General features: G+C 37.6%; 1 protein-coding gene across 1 annotated transcript in view; it reads right to left on the reverse strand.

The window, feature by feature from the left end:
* Positions 1-10,341: 10,341 nt before the first annotated feature.
* Positions 10,342-14,566, reverse strand: part of SLC6A2 (solute carrier family 6 member 2) — a gene marked incomplete at its 5' end in the record, with an annotated part of 54,770 nt that continues 50,545 nt past the window's right edge. The window contains 3 exons of the mRNA XM_084215286.1: positions 10,342-10,413; positions 11,982-12,053; positions 13,769-13,936. Of these exons, the coding sequence (XP_084071412.1) occupies positions 10,390-10,413; positions 11,982-12,053; positions 13,769-13,936 (264 nt within the window). The 3' untranslated portion in view covers positions 10,342-10,389. The remainder of the gene's footprint in view (positions 10,414-11,981; positions 12,054-13,768; positions 13,937-14,566) is intronic.

The raw sequence follows: 14,566 nt of genomic DNA on the forward strand, positions 1-14,566 counted from the left end.
GAAAACTTAATGCTTCTTTCTGTTCTTTTTAAAAGGATTGTGGGTTTCCTATTTCTTGTACAACTCCTGAATTTCTATTACTTGGCCTACACCAAATGAGCAGCAGATGGTTTCAAAACCTTAGTTGACTTGAGTTGCTTTGAACAAAGAGGACCAGGAAACCCATGCACAGGTTGTGCAAATCTGAGGCAAGGCAGAAACCTGCCAAGTGGAGCAGTGCAGCTTGGGGACAGCATTGGAGTCACCTGGCAGAGCTGATGCCAGTCCATGTGTGCCATGAACTTGCTGCATTAATGCTGAGAGTTCCTTTAGAGGATTCTCCTTTTGCTTTGTGAAACTCCTGGTGATCTCTGCTGCTCATCACACAGCCCTACAATGCCTTTGTCCCCTTCAGATTTGCCATTACTGGTGGTGAAAGCTATGTGATGGAAGAATTCAAAATTGGCCATGAAGTTCACTCCATATCCTCCTTACAATCAGGCTTAATTAACTTTGATGTTTGAAAGGAGAAGCTTAAGGGAAGCTGTCAGGGACCTCAGAACATGGAAGGCTGAATGTTGTTCAACTCAGGACCAGAGTCCTAATGGAGACAGTAGGTGGCAGAAAAATAAATCAGTTCTAGGAGCTAAAGCCAGGACAAGATCTATTATCTGGCAGTCAGTGTCTGTTTCACCTCAGGCTCAGAATTCTGGTCTGTGGTTCCTTTTATGTGTGTTCTGGAAAGAAGTCAGGAAATAGTTTAGATAAATGTGCACTTGGTTGCAAGCAAATCACCCATATTTACCTTAAAGCGTGATTTAGGATAAACTTCCCTCCTTGAGGAGGGAGGAATTAGCCTTGGTTGTCTTAGGAGGGGACTGAGGGGCCCTCCTCAATGTTTGTCACCTGCAGGAGGTGACAGAGCATGGAGCAGGCTCTGCTCAGTGGGGCCAAGCAAGAGGACAGTAAGAAATGGGCAGGAAATGTGGGCCAGGAAACTGCACCTGAACACAACTCCCTTTCCACTGGAGTCATTCTGAGTCAGCAGAATGTTTCCTGTCCATAAATTTTTTTCACTTTGACAAGTTAAAGAGATGGGTAAAAATATGCAATATTGGTTATGATACTTTCAATTTTGCAACTGAATAGCTGAAACTGTGATAATTTCTGGTCAGGGTTGATGTCAAAATATCGAATTTCTTTAAAGATCTGCTTTCACAAGCTCCACAGATGAGACACCAAGCATCCCTTCTTTGAAAGGTGGTAGAACAATTTCTCTGCCAGAAATTACAACTTTTTTTTTTTACTATCCACATGTGCTTTATTTTTTCTGTAGTGGTTTGTGAAGGTTTTGTTAAAAGGTAATGGTGAAACCGCTTGACAATTTTGTTCTGTTTGTGAACTGTCACGCTCACATTGGTTAATATTGTTGCAATGTGCTGCTTGCAGAAATTTATCTAGACACAATAACATTCACGTTGATATTTGTGGGAAGCAAATGCTTCTTTTTGATAGAACTGAACACACAATTTTGAACATTAATCTCATGAATTTATCAGAAATCATACTGTGTGTCAATTAGTTAAGACAACTTGAACTTCAAGTGTTTCCCAAGCCTGTCTTTGGAAAATTTCTGGTCGGGGATTTAGAAAAACAGTATTGACCAACAGTATTGCCTGCCTGATTGTTTTCTGGCTTTGGCAGAGAGAGAGGAAATTAAAAAATGGATTTTTGCTTTAAAATGTTTCAGTGACATGTAAGAATCTTAAATTATGTTGGTTTTTTTCTGAGTCTCAGTAACTAAAAGTAATAAACCCCTGACACTGGTGCCTTCTGAAAATGTATGCAGTGTCATATTTTGGTTAAAGTCGATTTCTCTCTGTGTAAGTTGAGAACTAAATCTTTGCTGGGAGAGAAATCTATGGTTTGATCACAGATTTTTGCTTGAAATGACAGTAAATTTCACAATTTGATTGTAACATGACCCTGCAGAAAACAATTAATGGGTGGCTGAACTTTGAGTCTGCTTGTGTGCATAAGGAGAAGCCAAGACCAGTAGATGTTGACCTTTCCAGTTTGGTCCAATGTGGATTTGTGTAATGTGAAACAGCTTTCATTAAAATGTGCAAATGTTTCCACATACTTTGTAGACATCTAGGAAGAAAATTGACTTATTTTAGTTCTTTTTTGCAAATCACAGGAAGGGGATAAGCTGTTTTAAGGGTTTTAATAATTGTAGGAGTGAAGGGTTCTAATATCTGGCTTGTGTAATGCCATTGCTCTGGCCTGTTCCAGATACTTCAAAACTTTACAAAGATTAGCAGTGTTATCACTGTTTTTACAGCTGAGGGAAGAGAGGGCCTTTCTGTTCTCTAGGAATTGTTTTTGATTCATTGCTGGAATTATACATTGGTGGATTATGCAAGTAGACATTTCTGGATCTCTTTCAATTCTAGCAGTTCACTCTCAGTTCTTAACACTGGTTTCTTGTGGAACTCTTAGCTTCTTGTTACTTTAGTTACTACTTTTAAAGACATCATATCATTTTTCTCTTCTTTGTCTTTGCTTGTACAAGAATGTAGTATTTCAGGGTTTTGGCAGCATCGTTGATTTGTCTTACAATGAAAAAAGAACCAGATGTTTTCTGACTTCTCCAAGCCTTCAGTTTTCTTTTCAAAGATAGTTTTTGTTGTGCTTATGCATTTTAAATTATCTTAGGTTATAAATATTAGTTTAGGAAAGAAAGCAAATTGAGATTTCATGTTTATTTGTACAAGTCTCAGATGGTGAAAAATCAGGGATGCTCACACAGTTGTTGGATCTACTGGTAGCATCCAGTACCTCATCTGCCTCTTCTGCTTTGGGTGCTGAAACGTGGTCTACTTAAATTCCTGCTTTTAGAGAAAATGAAAGAAATATCAGAAGAGATAACATAAGTGTCCAAAAATACATAGAAAACTTGGTTTCAATAATACTTCCAGGAGGACAGAATGATTTTATTTTAAGTGATTTCTATCTAGTTTTACTTCCATAATAAGCTGTTAATGCTGAGTTAATGGGTCTTAAAGACTTGCCAATTGACTAAAGCTTGGTTAAAGCAGTCATGGGAGAATGAAGAGTAGTGGTAAAATAAAAATTTTGTTGCATGGTAGAATAGATTCAGTGTTTCACAGATATTTGTTTTGATGTATCTTAAAATTATTCAACTTTTAATTGTTTTAATACTAATTTTTGGGTTTGAGTGTTACACACGATTAAAAACTGGCATATGAAAGTTTTGTTATTCAGTCTTTCAGATATATTAAAATATTTTAAACCATATATTTCTTACTTGAAGGCAGTAGAGAAATATAAACAATTGAAGGCTGTACCTTAATAATATTGAGTTCTGCTTAAAGAAAAAAGCACCAAGGAAGGTCATTAGGTTCTGTATGTTCCAAGTATAAAATTTATATGGAGACAAGTGAGGTAGTCTAACAAGGTGTACCTTTTGAAATAGTGCTTTTCATTATTGGTGTGGAAATGTAAAAAATTGATGTGGAAATATAAGAAAGTGGTTTTAGTTCTAGTAAAAAAAAAGTTAAATAAAATAATTGTTCTTAATTTATGTTGGGTTAAGGGTCACCATTTCCTGGCTGATCTGTAAATTAAGAATAATGTACTTATGGCAAAATTAACAAGGCAGAAGGAATATCTTGAAAAAAGGAGAACAATGTAGCCTTGGAGAATTAGGCTATCTGTGCTATGCATCATGATTCATGTTCTTAGAAGATCTTGATTATTTCCTTTCAAGGTGTGGTTGTGAAACATTCGTTGCATTACTGTAATTGTTTTGCTGAAAGGAGTTAAAATGTAGAAATTAATCTGCCCACTGCATCCACTGGACACTGAAAGGATGTGAACAATCTCCTGAAGGTTGAGCTGTGCAGGTTTCCAGCTTTTGGGGTTTTGTTTTCAGCTGTCTGCCAAGCCAAGGACCAGCTGCCCTTGCAAAGCTTTAGTTTGAATAGTATTGACAGAAACCAAAAATTTCATTTCAGCTTTTAATTGACAGAAGTAAATTCTTGGTACATAATCCTTTTCTTTATACTCTTTATGTGCATATTTGTCAGATTTTATTTAAATAATTTTATACACAATATTGGGATAATCTGTTACATTAATGCACTGCTTAAAACAGTTTTTATTTACACTGATCACAGAAAGACAGAGGTATGAGGACAAATACTTTACATTCACCATCTTTATCAGCATTTTAAGTATAGTTAACCAGCACACATCACACACATCCATATCCATATTTATAAGAAATGGAGTTGTTTCTAATTATACACATGGGCATGTAGCTGTCTCCCTTTGAAAAAACCAAATATTAATGAAAAAAATTTGAAATGCCATTTCCCCCAGATAACCAAAGACTTTAAAAAAGAAAGGGCAAAATTCACCTGCAGATTGCACAATTAATGGAATCAGGCATGGAAACATGGTGGCTGTGTTTGGACACTTTTGGTCACTGGGGCACTTTGGAGAGTATTTTTTTACTAGTGGCAAGTTTTGAGCTCCTATGAAGACTTATTCCTGAAAACTACAAAGTGTTCTCTTGCTTCGGAAGTAGATCTACTGGACACTAACACATTTGGTTCAATGTTAAATCATCTAACAACACAAAATTGCAGCCAAAAGATACTCTGGATTTTTTGGTTTTCTTTTAGAATATAAATTAAAAAACACATGACTTCATTCCATGAGATTAAGGCAGCAATGGAGAATATTGTGCTACAATGTGCATTAGCTGTAGGTAATGTTCTATTCTCCTGTATCACATTTTTACATTTATAATCAAAGGCCAACATATTATTGAACTAGACTGGCTGACTACAAAATCTAATAATGAAGAGATAGGTCTTGTGTGATAACCTTGTTACATCAAAGTTGAATTTCTCGCCTTACAATATACATATATTCTATGAAAATTAAAAAAACTGGTAAAAATATTAAAATATTTCCTATACAGAGGTACCCTTATCTAAGTTAAATTCTAGTCACTGCTATAAAAAGGCATTAAAAATTAAGTAAAACACTGGTGTAAACCAAGTAAATGCTCACTGTAAAGCTTTTATTTGTAAGGCAAATCATCATTAGACCTATTAGGATTTATTTTCAAAATGTATTGTTTGGAGGTTTTCCTTTTGTAACTGATATTGCCCATAGCAAAGGAGAGCTAAGTCTTGCAGAAAGGTTCACAGAGAGTGCAAGGTAAATTACAAATGCAGGTCACCTTCAAGCTTAATGCCTCTTGGCAGTGACCAAGAAACAACATGACACCTTCAAAAGAAAACCAGCTTAAGGCTTAGTAATTCTCTTAATTCACTGAATTTATTCTGTTTCCTTATAATGAAATTAGGCAACTCATGTTTAGTACAGCAGCTAAAGAAATACCTTAAAGGAGGAAAGCAAAGGACACAGGTGACTCAATCTTGCTGTGAGTGGTTGGGCAGGAAAGGCCCCCTGTTCTTATGGGAAATAATGCATTCATGGTTAATGTACACAAGGATAAAACCTCTCCATTTATCCCTTGCTCTTCCCAGCCACTCAGACCTAGAGACCTCCATGTCCTTGTGAGAGCACAATTTCACTGAGCACAATCATATCTGTGTCATTTATATTCTTCAGGTGTCTTCAGTTCCTTGGCTCCTTCTGCTCCTCAGCCACACAGTGACTGCAGTCTGTCTAAGCACTTTCTGGTTTTTAATGGTGGTGGAAACCAATCAAATGCAGTACTTAAAAGTGACTGTATTACCCTGTTAGGTTTTTACTGATTTAATGTCTTTATTGCCCATGTAGCTCTCTGCAGTCGTCTCTGATGAATTTAGATGCAGCTAAATTTGGTCTAAATTTGACCAGTACCACTGTACAAATTAATCACTTTCCACTGATTAGCTAGGTAAGCTCACAATCAACAACAGGGACGTAGATATGAATCAGAGAAAGGTAGCTGAGAAAGTCTCCCAAGTGGTTCAGGGGTCTAATCTGAAACATCATATTAGCCTTCACATTAAGAAAATTGGGTTCTTACATGAGGTGGTCTGTGGACCAGAAATATTCCTAGTATTGAGAAAATAATGCGTGTTAGAACAAAAAGGTCCTAGTTTAGTGCTCCAAGAGGCTCAGAGTTCACACAATTTCTGCAGGGAGGGCTATATATTGTCATTTCTTGAATTGTAATAGCTTTCTAATGGCTGGGTCCTTCAGGCTCATTTAAAAATGTTTTAACAGGGCACTGCAAATAAAATATTAAGTCTCACCTCTTTTGAAATTGTTGAACTACAGTTTTAATTTGGTTCTTAGGAAGGAAGTTCTTAAACATTTGCCAGTTCCTCATGAAATTTAGTGAAGCAGTCCCGAATATGAATGAAAGCTATCTACTCCCATAAAAGCAAGTATCTGCTAATTAATGCTGAATGAATTGAAAGAACTACAAAATAGACATTAACAGCAAAATAACTTTGATGTGGTCTCCTACGACCTAACAGTACAAAATAAACTTAATTCATGTCAAAACAATAGCATGAGAAGTGAATGTATACACAAAGTGTTTGGGCTTGCCCCTTTTAAATAATAAGACTTAAATGGTATTTTGCTGAGAAGAAATGACCAAGTACAGGAAATTTCCTCTGGGAAAAGTACGTACAACACACATTGCACGTGCAGTCAGGGAACACACAGTAGTAACAGCCAAGTAATTCTCCTGCATTCTAAATTTAAAATATCATGTTTGATCCTGGATATCCTGCAGAATCCCTCAGTATGGTAAGAGGTCTTTCAAGTGTTGCCAGGGTGTGTCTCAGGTCATGACTGAACACAAGAAGGACTGATAAGATATTGGTCAAACAGGGCCCAATAATAAATAGTACTTGTGCTTTTTGGATTATTGCCTTGAAAGGCTCACTGTTTCTTCCAGAAATTTAAATCTGAAATTTTAGTAATGTAGCTTTAGAGTAGTTCCAAGGATGTGAAGAATTATCTGGCTGAATGATTGCAGGGAAGGGTACAAAGAGAGAGTGGAGGGTCTCTTTCCTTGGTGCTGACTAACTTTCTGTGGATTGATGAAACATTATGGATCACAGGCAGGTCTTTTTCACTGGTCAAAAGAAAGGTCAGAAGAGAGATACTGATATATGACAGCTGCTTCCTTTATCAGATTAAGAAAAGGGCTTTGAGGAAATATTTTCTAGAACTGTCAAATGAGTTCTTTAACTGCTTCGCTGAATTCTTCCCACAGGCTCGTTACCCAAACAGCCAACACAATTAGCAAGCAGATGATTCTACAACTTGTACCAAAAATTTTCTTATTTAAAAAGTGGGCTGGCTACTCAGACAGAATATACACACAATTCCATGGGGACATCTGGGAGAGTGGAATTCCCCAGAGAGGGTCTGCTCTTGAAACAGGTACAGCTGAGGGAAAGGGTGAGCTGCTGGGCTGAAAAGTCAACAGAGTTACGGGAAGATTTGCAGTTAAGTGACATGGATGGTAAAGACATGACTGGAGGCTTTGGTCTTGTTTTTTAACTACAAATGTTTTAACTGAAGGGAGATGAGTATCTTTGTGGCATTTGATATTTTCCATATTGGAAATGTGCTTGGGAGCCCAGAGCAGGTGGGTAAGAGGAGGTGGGTGCCCATGCTATGGCTTCTTATTGGACTGTCTGTACCATATCACTGAGTGGAGGAAATGAACATAACCTGGTCTTCACAGAAGTATTTGTCATTTGTATAGATGCTAGTTTGTGTCTAATGGCATCATTCATCATCCAAGAGGCATGAGGTAGTTCATCTTATTATTCTGTGGAGAATTGAAGACATTTTTCTCTAGGACAGAAGTCATTATTTGTGGGGAGACTTTCTTTGGGCAACATCTTGAATTTAAAGTCTACCTATGCAGTCATGCACTGTGTATTGTCTTTTTCATTCAGGTTAATTCTGGTAGGAAGATCCCTACTTCCTTTGGTAAAACTTCTGACTTCTGTATAGATTGCAAGTTCTTTACCTAGAAAACCTCAGAAAAAGGTGGCAATAGTGCAATGTAGTCCTGAGCTATAAATACTACATTAAACCAAAGACGTTATACTGTAACAGAAATAAAAATAATGCAGTAGGTAATTGCCTTGGGAGTCAGTACTAAAAACACAATCAAACCCAAAAACACTGGCTAAAGCTGATTTATTCCCATGTATGGTAGCTTTGCCCCTATGTCTGAGTGGTGAGGAAATGTCACTTTTCCTGCATGGGATGGTGCTGATGGACTGTGTCACAACTGAACATTGGTGGAGATTTTTAGCATTTCCAATCATGAACCAACCAAACAACGTGTAAAGTGACAACCTATTAAAGCTCCATGTTAAACAGCCCCTAGAAGTTTCTAAACTTGATAATTACATCTATGCTGAGAAGCTTTTGAGCCATGCCAAGACAGTGACTGAAGAAGCTGTATTGTTGAAAAACAGGCTTTAAAACAATGGATTCTCATCAAGTTTGGCAAACAATAAAAATGAGATTAACTGAGAAGCTGGTGGGATTACTTTTTTGAAGCCTTCAACATATTTTCACTATTTAGCCTCTTGTGTAATTACAGCATTAGAACTGCAACATTTGGAATTCCTTTATTATTGAAATATATTTAATAACAGGGTTTAAGCAGCTATTGGCCATCATCTGGGCCAGAAAATAAGACTTCCTTTATAATTAGAAGAAAGTATTCTTTGGGTTTAAGTCCCTATTTAAATAAAACTGTTTGTCACAGACACTCTTCAAACGAAGGACAACACTTGATTCATTCTGAAGTATTGAATATGTTGGAGGAAGAGAATGAATAAGGAGAGAAATTTCCCTTTCATTATTTTGAACAGAAATCAATGTTAAATGGAAAAAGCCCAAAAGCACTTGGCACTTTAGAACTTGGCTATTTTAAAAAAGAAAACTCAAGAAAAATTGTTTTATAAATAAAAAAGGGCCATCTATTTAAAAGGCCTTTTTTTAAAAAAAGAGGAAGCGCTACATACATTTAATAGACAAGCTCAACTGAAAGTATAGAGACAAAAAAAAATCAGAGGTAATGTCCAGATGTAACTCTGGGTTGGATCCAGCAGAGAAGCTACTGCCTCTGCAAATTACTGTAGACCTAGTGATAAATAATCACAAGAGCTAACTCAAAGCTACTGAATGTAGTGATCACTTGAAAGGTACTACAGTGACAAGTGACCACAGAATAAGAACAGCACCCAAATGCAGAGTTTGTTCTGTATCTTCTACTTTGCATAATACTACTAGAGAACAGAGCTGGAATAGGTTTAGAGAGCTAAACATACTTTTAAATTAGTTAACAAAATCTTACTGTGTTTTGGTAGGTGAATCCTAGTTAAATTATAATTTGTTCACAGTGGGGGAATAAAGCCAGATTGTTTTTTTTGTGCCACTTGGTAATTATATAATTTTAAAATTGTCCCTTATGTATTTTGCATTCTTTATTTGGAAAAAAATACAACAAAAAGGTGAAAGTCTGTCTGTTTGGATGTAACCTTCATGCTTAGCTGGAAGAGTCTGCAGAGTGTGGATTATATGATAAAGTCCTTCCAATTGTTGATATAAGGGAATATCTCTCTCATGAAGTTCACTGTGATATTAAGCTGTGTTCTGCACTAGTAACTGTAACAGGAATTCTCTTCCTGCTGCTCTTCAGCTTCAGTGTAGTTAAACTGGTCAGAAAATGGCATGGGCATGTACAGCAAAGACAATGTTCTTCACCGAGAGAAGGAACAAACGACAAACCGCTGAAAATGAAGCACTGAGTCTTCACTTCAGAAGGGAAGGATGCAAACTCACAACCCAAAGGACAGTATGGCAAGAAAGCTAATGACAATGACATGAGGACATAGTTAAAATTGCTCTTTTGTCATAACTGAGGTGTACTCTTTCCTTAGACCTAAGAGTGCTCAGGTGTTGTTGGTTTAAAATAGGTTGTGGCATGATTATCTGAAGAAGTTATCACTGTCAGAAAAGTTTAATTCACTTCTTCACAATAAAAAAAGCACTTAACTTATGCTGATTTTTCTTTTCCTCTGCTCCCCCCTCCTCCACTTCTGCCTATAGCAAAACTCACAAGTTTTGGTCATGTAGGGATCTCATGGCACCAAAGGATGCGAGCAAACTTAAATGGAGTCTTTAAAGATCATTTGAAGCCAAGTAATAGAAGGGAGGCATTGACAACAGAGAGCAGATGTCTTCCCTCATAGAGCCAGTAGATAAGCTCTGGGCCAGCCTGGTCCAAGCATAAGTGAGGGAGCTTTGAACTTGACTTTTCTGTATTCTCAGTTTAGCTGAATGTGGGCTTTTTCCTTGATCTGCTGGTTGTCATATTGTTAGCCAGTGTTGGAGCTGTAAGGAAACAGAAGTGGTTGTTAAATTACATCATGGATTCAAATGATGATGCTGACAGATACATTTTTTGACAAGTCTAAAGTTACAAAGAAGTTTCAAAATAATGGATAGATTTCCACTCTGTAACTAAGTTTCTATGCAGTCCAGTTTGCAGTGAGAAATGTGCTGAATGTAAAGGCTGCTTAGTGAGATCTCAATTCAATTTTAAGGTTCAGAACTGCCAGACATATATGAGAATAAAATATTTGTATTTATTTGGTTACAGTAGGCACTGTTTTGTTTACAATCCTAAACATTGTGAGTAAATCACTAAATCTGCTTTAGCACTAACAAAGCCATTCCTACTTGTTCATTGAAGATGGCAGCAAATTAAAATGCTCTCATATACAGCACAGTTTGAGGTAACTTTGGTAGTTTACTTCTGAGGATAGCCTTTACTAAATTATGTGAAATTGGCTACCTTTTGGTCATAGATTTGTGTTCAGAAGACCAGCACTGTGGAGTGGCTGTTTATAGCCCTTTCACACAGGAATATCTGCCCCTGGAAACATTGAGTAACAGCAGGAACAGTAAATCATTTGAAAACTGAGGGCAGAAAGAGAAGAAAGGGAAGGCAGGAAGAGGTGTTGTGCTATTTTATATTCTTGGCCACGTCAAATAAATTGTGGTCATGAAACAGGAAGCCTATTTGTGCTTTCATTCTGCATCCCATAAATCTACACAGATTATTTCCTTCAAAAGCCAAAATTTACTTCAAACAATATCTTTCAGAATAAGCAAAAGCCAGATTTATTTTTTCAGTGTCAACATACAAACCACCACTATAAAATCTGGGTCACATTTTGTGGAGGTGTGCATAATTCTAGTTGCTTTCAACTTTGAAGACAGAAAGTGGTCCAGCATGAATGCTGATAAGTGTAACACGCTTCACATTTGCATCCTTTTAATCTTCTACATAAAGGAGTTTATTTCAATAAGCTCATTTTATTTGCTAAAAGGAAAGCAGCATTTGGAAACCTATAGCATATTTTTCATGGCTTATGAAGTCTCCAGCAGCGTTTTCAATCAACTCTAGTCCTGTGGGGAAAGCCAATTCCATGTAACCTGGTGCATCATTTCATGACATTATAGGTAAGCTCTGACACTGGATATTTTTTGCTGTTTACTATGTTTTGTGGGACATAATTGCAGTTTCAGAAACATGATTTCAGCTTGCTGTGCAGTACCTGAGTGACAGGCCATGACCTCTTCAAATACACAAGATAGTTTGGAAATGCCTTTGTTTATTGCTGACATCTCACTGTATTCAAACACAACCTAAAATACCAGATTCAGGTGATCTGTAAAATTGAGGGCTCTCCTTAGTCAAAGAAGGAAGGTCCCAAAAGCTTTCCAAAAAGGTTGATGCATGTGGTACTGAGCCTCCTGTGTCTTGTCATGCTGGAATAAATAAAGAACTACAGACCTGCTAAGGCATCCAGCATGAGGAGATTGCTGCAAAGCTGTAGTTGTTGTTAAAGACAGGGTTGGCATCAGGAGAAGAAGCATGTGGAGGGTGTACTAACCTTAAACTGCCTGACATTTCCTTGGGCCACGAGTTGGTGCTCATTTTCAGGTGTGATGCAGTAAGCTAGTCTCTAAAGCAGACAGGAAGAAGAGGAAAAAGTCAGCCATATGAAGTGGGATTATGTATGTAATCCCCAATCTATAGTGGGGAAGTAGCATGAACTTTATTTAAAATGGTAACTTAAATCTTTAATATCACTGCATCATGTGCCTTTGCTCAGTCACTGAGAGAATAAGCCTATTATAAGCCCTTGGGTGTTAGCCTTTAATATAAGAAGCAACAGTAGAAAGTTTATGCAAATACTAAGTCCAAATATTTAGCAAGTGCATATAGAAAAGAATATCAGGAACAAGTTTGGTATCACAGGCCTTAGATCCCCTAAATTCATGCTTTTCTCTTAGTGCTGTAAGAGGGTTGGCCAGTCCCAGAGTGGGGGAGGTAGGAGGCACTGGTATTTCCCAGCTCATCTCCCTTGGCTACCCAGTGCTGTGCCCTTTGAGATCACATGTAGGTTTTGGTTTATTAGGAACTTTCACACAACTTAAGGAGTTCCTGTTAGATTTGGTTCATACCTTTTCCCATCCCTTAGAGAGCCTCAATTTGGGGCATCATATTGGAGCTAGTGGCTTGGATGCCATGTGTTATCCTTTTGCCATAATGCTCATGGGGAAACTGGAGAGCTGCTCTTTGCAGGAGCACTAACAGACAAACCAGAACTTAGATGAATGAGAAAATGTGATTTTGGCCAAAGGCTTCTGCATCCCCCTGTCAGTAAACTCGACCAAGAGGGCGAAATCTGATGGGCCAGTATAAATTATTCTTTGAGAGTTAAATTCTCCTAGAAAAATGTGTTTGCAGCCCTTCCCAGGATGGAACAAAACAAAGGGCTTATAGAATTGCTGGAAATGAGATCTAGAAATTGTGCACAACATTGATGTGTTAGAGCTCACGGAAACAGGGCAGCTGAGGAGTTCCAGCTTTGGGGTACCTTTCTGAGGTGAACAGGACACGTGATGACTGCAATGTTTCAGAAACAATTAGTTCCTTTGGGTTTGCTGGGTCAGTGTGAGGGGGATGTGACCCATCTATGTAAAGGTTGAGATCCTATTTTCTGCTTAATTCTGTGTGTGGTGTTGGTTCAATTATTTGCATAAGAGAATCAAAATTTTGCTACACCATTGTGTAAGTGCAGCTGTAGGACAGCAGCAGAACTAGGTGTAAGTCTGTGGGTCTAGATGAGGTTATAAAATCATGACATGATGGGGAAAAAAACTGGTGCTGTATAATGGTGAGGAGCCATCTGAGCACTGTTAGAGGTTTCAAGACTACAGATAATAGTGAGGGTATATAGACAGTGAAGGTAAAGTTAATATGACGGTAAAAATGATATGGCTAATGAACATTTATCATGTGCCATTTTGAACTGATAAATAAGGAAAAGTACAGAACAGTTTGAAGACCATATCTCATAGCTGAATATGAAGATAGCATAATTTGTGCATTCTTTGTTAATAAACAAAAATTTAATCTCATTCACTGGATCAATTACATGCACAAAAAATCATTTTTCACAATTATTATGGTGCTGTCTGGAAAGCTAATTTCTGTCTAGAGACTCAAAGAGAATGCAGTAATCCTACCTCAAACCACTGATCCACCTGACAGATGGATTCAAAAGGTCACTCATAAGTAATAAGGTTTGGGAGAGAAATAAACTGCCAACTTAGACCCAGCCATTTCATTTCACAGCAGCGTTTCATGGCATTTGATTAGTGCTCCACTTACTTCTTTAAAGGTCCCACGCACATTCATGAATTTATAGATGATGTAGGCAGGCACGAGGATCATGGAGGACAGGGCTATGCCCCAGCCAATGCGGTTTGCCCACAGAGGGAAGGTGTAGTCATCGTAGGTCAGAGGTTTGAAATTTATTATGCTGACTATCACAACAAACTGCAGAAGAAAGTGTAAAATGAGCCACACAGTTTTGAGATGAAGAGCGTTACTGGAAGTGATTCCAGGCGTTCTATTAGGCAGGCACCCTAAAGTTTATTTCAAACCAGCTTTGTGGTTTGCCTTCAGCCTGTTTACTTTGTGCCTCTTTCTGCTTAAGCTGTTGAGGTTCTTGATGTGTTTACTAGTATTACAGTTCATTTTAGCTACTGTGGATGCAGATTGTTTGAAATTTTGATGGGAAGTTAAGGTGACTGTCCACTACTGCCTCATTTAAACAAGTGTTTCAGATGTAGAAAAGGAAAAGGACTACTGATTCTGTAGTCAAGGAAAAAGTCTGCAGGATTTATTGTTTTCACTTTCTTTGTTTTCCAGGAATATTAGACTTCCTTTAAGAGCTTCGTACCCATTTTTCAGCATGATACAAGTACTGAGGAAAGGTAAAGCAGCCTTATGGCCTGGAAAACAATGCTGTTTTTTTTCTTCCTTTGTTTCCCTGTCCAGTGCTAGATGCAAGAAGGAAAGAGTGGTGTACCACCCTACTTCTGTCCTGTTAAATCCATGTGCGTTGTATAACATGCAGATATCCTTGATTTGGTTCTTTGGGGCTATATGTTCTGCTCCATATTT

The sequence above is a fragment of the Fringilla coelebs genome (assembly GCF_963513975.1).
Source record: "Fringilla coelebs genome assembly, chromosome: 14".
Taxonomy (NCBI): Eukaryota; Metazoa; Chordata; class Aves; order Passeriformes; family Fringillidae; genus Fringilla; species Fringilla coelebs.